At 27.4% G+C, this 5,088-nt stretch overlaps 1 protein-coding gene across 3 annotated transcripts in view; it reads right to left on the minus strand.

Moving 5' to 3' along the window:
* The window catches only part of LOC108690374 (facilitated trehalose transporter Tret1-2 homolog), a 12,561-nt gene extending 8,605 nt beyond the window's left edge, over positions 1-3,956 (minus strand). The window contains exons 1-3 of one of the 3 annotated variants that reach the window (XM_018197631.1): positions 3,717-3,956; positions 1,274-1,469; positions 1,040-1,193 (exon numbers count right to left, since the gene is read on the minus strand). In XM_018197631.1, the coding sequence (XP_018053120.1) occupies positions 1,040-1,193; positions 1,274-1,290 (171 nt within the window). In that variant the 5' untranslated portion in view covers positions 1,291-1,469; positions 3,717-3,956. Of the gene's footprint in view, positions 1-1,039; positions 1,194-1,273; positions 1,502-3,716 lie in introns of all 3 variants that reach the window. The other 2 variants (XM_018197629.1, XM_018197630.1) reach the window with 2 other exon arrangements.
* Between the last annotated feature and the right edge of the window lie 1,132 nt (positions 3,957-5,088).

Below are 5,088 nucleotides of genomic sequence, written 5' to 3' on the forward strand. Positions count from 1 at the left end.
TTTCGAATATGAAAACTTATAAAATATTCATAATTTTTTCATAAATTATATTTTTTCATATTTTTGAAAATTCTTTTTGGATAAATGTACGCAATTACTTTTATATGAAAATTTTTAATAAAAATATTTAATAAATTTGTAGCCAATAACAAGTTTTTGTTTTCATCGAACATAAAACAGTGCAATTTTATAGATACTGATATAAGCTGCTGGAGAATATTTATATACCGTGCGCGTGTCCAAGATAAAATACTTATTAACAGAATTCTCTGCTCGACATATGTATATTGCAAAAAGCAGCAATTAACATATTATAAACAAAAAATGTAGGCAAATATACGAGTTTTTATTGAGAAAAGCTCACAGTTTGGCTTATTATTTTGCAATTATTACGTTACAAAAAGATTGAAGAGACATAATTTATATTTTGTAATGTACTTTGTGCTTATTTTCCTAGACTTTAGAACTTTATTTTGCTACAGAAATTGATATATTGAATTCAGTATTCAATTTTTTTTAAATAACATTTATATTGTTTACATGATGCACTGCGTTATATTTTTTTCTCTGAAAAGATAAAACTAATAGAATAAAAAGAAAGCACAGGTGATGAAAAATGATAGGTCTATTGTGTTTGGTATTTTTCTATCTATTTTGAAACAGAAAAATGTTCTGGCACTAATCCAGAATATCTACGTTGATCTCGCATCGTTGAGTACGCATTGCACTCCTGCAACGCTGCAAATTTTCTTCTGTGTTGTCAGTTTATTACAGTTTAGTTGTAAATGATAGCAAACAAAAAATTTATTACGTACAATAAACTTTTGCAACAGTTTTTGATATCTTGAAAAATTTTTGAATTTCAAATCCATTATTATATGCTTTACTGTTTAATAATAAAAATAACAGATAATTAAAGAATTTAAAAAAATATCAAATAATAAAATTTTATAAAATAATATTAAAGAAAATATGTAAAATTATTTCGTATATAAGCAATTTCATTACTTAATATAAAATGTTTAATCATATATCTTACCTGCGCAAGCACTCCTTTCGAATTCGATTGCATAGTCGATTCCTTCTCATTCAAAATTCTCTTGTCATGTTTGACATTGTTATTATTGTTGTTCTCGAGATCTAATGGACTCTCGCTCATTGAAGTGTAGTCCATCATGGCACGCCCTTCCTCGCTATAATTTCAAAAAGTACAAGTACAATTTTCTAACCTGTAAGCACAATTTTAAATTTTTCATTTCAAATTATACATTACCTCAAATCAAGAGCCATATTGATTCAACTGAATAGCTGAAATCCTTAAATATCTCTGATCAGTACCTCTGGTCACGAGATGAACGCCTCGATCACTACGTTTATCACCAGAAAGTTCTGATCACATTCAACACCGCAACTCTGCTGTAGTTTTCGTTCCACATTATGTAACTCAAGAAATTCTTGAGATTTTAATTCTATCCTCATCCAACAAGCATAAAAATTTCTTCTAAATCAAATCAATTAAATTTTTATGAGATTATTATTACTCAAATCTGTTTTAATGACGATAATTTCTAATTCATAAAAACTTGTTAAAAATTTTATGATTATATTTGCAGTATTTTTAAAACAAAGATATTCTCCGAACACACACACACACACACACACACACACACACACACACACACACACACACGCACGCACGCACGCACGCACACACACGTACATATACAAAAGAACTTTACAATTAAAAAAAACATTATTGCAAATGTATTAATTATTGAATCTGTATTAAAAACAAAGGATCTTATTTTATAAATGAGCGAGTGTCTTAAGTCTCAATAGTCTAAGGACGCTCCCACGGAATGCAAGAGATCCGGATTCGAGATAATATTGTTCACAATAAAAATTAATTATTTACAGATTTTAATATGCTCATTATACTTAAGATCGTTTCGAAGATACGAAAAAGCATCAAAATTTATTAAATTGCTACTCAATTTAATTCATTAACATATTACTGAGGTATTAATAGAATTAACGTTTCAAGACCGAAAAATTATTTCGACACGCGTTTCAGTATGTAGTATATAAATTCACACAGAATCATAGAAGCATTTAAGATCCAGCTAGATCTTAGAGTTTTGATTGCTATAGTTTGTATTATCATATGTATGATTCTATGATATTATTATATTATTTTTTATATTATTTTTTATATTATTTTTTATATTTTTTTAATTTATATTAATTATCAAAACAAAAAATTAATGTATATATTTTTAAGATTATTGCTATATTTATTTAGATATTATACATTACATAAATTACGAAATAATGAAAACGAAACATTATTTGAAACAGATAAAATATTCATTTAATGCTTTTATCTCTCTATTTATCTCCATCTTAAAAAATGAATCCGATATGAATTAACTGAGAGAATTAATTCATATCGGATTCATTTTTTTATATGTAAAATCTTTTTTTATATTTTTAATAGATCTTGTTTATATTTTTAATTTTTTTTTTCAGCTGTGCAAAAAGCATAAAAGAATCTTGATCTGATTATCGACTGTCAAAGAATTCTCTAAATAAATTACATGATAATTATGTAATTATAATTATGTGCAGAAAGATATAACATATAAACTTTTTTTTATTATATAACACAGAGCTCCCAATAATTTTAATGCGGCTCTAGACGACGTGGCTAAGATACACCAACTATATGCACATTCGCTAATTGTTAGCCAACATTCATGTGGATAATTATACATGTCGTGTATGTATGTGTATGTGTGTAATATTTGCTAATTCTGGCGTATATTAGCCATGTCGTCTACAGTTGCCTTTACTTTATATGGATTTGAAACTTATAAAATATTCTGACATTTCTAACTTCCGACATTTAATAGGCATAGATATATACTGACTTTTTAAAGTAAGAGTATGTATATTAACTGTATATATTATTTACTTAATTAATATAAAATTTATTTATTATAAAAATATTAAACATTGTTACAAGAATAGAAACTTTTCGGTAAAGTCAAAGATGCTTGAAAAATTATCAGTTTTATATCTTTTACCTTTTTGTAACATAAAAGAATACAATATAAATAAAATCTTATTTTATTAACAAAAATACCATATTTATAAAGATTTAAAATCACTATGTGTTTAAGTATATAGTAAATAAAGTTTTAAAAGAAATTCATGATTCTTAAGAGTAATTTTTAATTTAAACTTTAAATAAATATTTATTTAATGTTAAAGAAGCATAATAGTTTATTACTTCTTTAACATAAAATTATTATTTTATGTTTAAAATTAATTAATTTTTTTAACATAAAATTATTATTTCTTCATATTTTGCGTATATCAAGCAAGATTAAAAATTACTTTTAAGAATCATGAATTACTCTTAAAATTTTTTAATTTACAATACAATTAAATAGATAATAATTTTAAATATTTACAAATGTGTTTTTTTAACAAATAACTCATATACAATATTGTATTTATGTTGTATTCTTTTATTAGAAAGGTAAATAGCTAAGAGTAACATAAAACTGATTATATCTTTTTCAAATACTGCTTTTATGCGATCGCATAAATATCTTCCCTGGAGTTCTGTATGAAATGGAATGTATATTCCAGAACTGAATGCGAAATGAATGAGTATCGGAGAAAATAGAAAGAAAGAAGAGAAAACTTACGATCTGGTTCAACTTTCTCTCTCCTGTCCGAGAATGTAAGTCACGTGGCGCCGCGACTTTACACGCGGGTCGACTCATTCATCTCCCCGGAGAACATTGCACTCTCTTCTACAGATCGTAATTCACAGTATAAAGCACTTTTGCAGAAAACTTCATTTCGTCCCGTCTGTCTCGCTACTTCGGAAACGCCCAGGCAGAAGCAATTCTCAATCTTAGCTCCGTCTATCGTCTTGCGTGTAACGAGCGAAGACGCGAATGACAGAAAGCGTGAATAAGCGGCAACTGATTCCCCTCCTTTTACAATGACTAAGCCGAATAAACAAAGTGGTAGTGTCGATTACGATATTGCGAAAGTCCAACTATCGATTATAGTCATATCATTCGTTAAAACAGTACCTGCGCGGGAATATTCTCTAACTTTCAACTAAAAGCTAATAGCCTTGGTTTGTGTGTTTCCAGAGATAATATAGCCTTTTGAATAATTAATTAAGTTGAAAGCGATGTCACCTTTAGCAACTGTCATCATATCTATACGCTGCTTAATGTTACTAGTCTATATATACTTATATAGATTAAATAAATTTCGATGAACGTAAGTTTCGATTTCTCTTTCGATTTTGTGTGTGCGCCTTGGTGAAATCTTATTTACACACTGATAAATTTGTACGTTATAATGCAGCACTACTGTTTCGTGTATAGTTGTTTGACGAGGAATTAAGTTCAATTTTACTAAATTCCATGTGTTCATATGTGCACATGTGAAAGAACGGTTTTGTTGTAGTATCTAAAAATTTAGCCATTAGTTAGCTACAGATCTAATTATTATTATGTTGGATTATTAAAATAATTGCTTAAAACGCTTAAAGCTAGTAGTTGTTAGAATAAAACAGCATTGTCATATTTAAGTGTTCTACATAATTATTTGTGATAACGTAGTTATTTTCAAATATTTGATCCAATTTTTAATAAATTCAATAAAATCGTTCTTTCTTCATGTTCTTCCGCTAATAAAGTCAAATCCAATCAAGCTCAATTCTATCTTATAATCTTTTTACAATTATAAATTTCATTGACTTTTGTCTGGATGCTTCTCTTCGGAATAAGCACTTTCACAATATTCAAATCAGCATATTGATAAATATTACATCGTTAACCGTGTAATCATATTGCTCGCAAACTTTTGCGAAATACATACTAATGTTAATATGACCTTAATTTTGTTTTGAACTCACGCAGTTGAAAGATAATCATTCAATACTGTAGATATCTCTCTAATGATCCTTACTGAGTAATTACACAGTTACATACGTGCACAGTTACATAACGAGAACCGATAATTTTAGTGCCTCAATAGCACATGACGATAAATATA

The sequence above is a fragment of the Atta colombica genome, unplaced genomic scaffold (genome assembly GCF_001594045.1).
Source record: "Atta colombica isolate Treedump-2 unplaced genomic scaffold, Acol1.0 scaffold32, whole genome shotgun sequence".
NCBI lineage: Eukaryota > Metazoa > Arthropoda > Insecta > Hymenoptera > Formicidae > Atta > Atta colombica.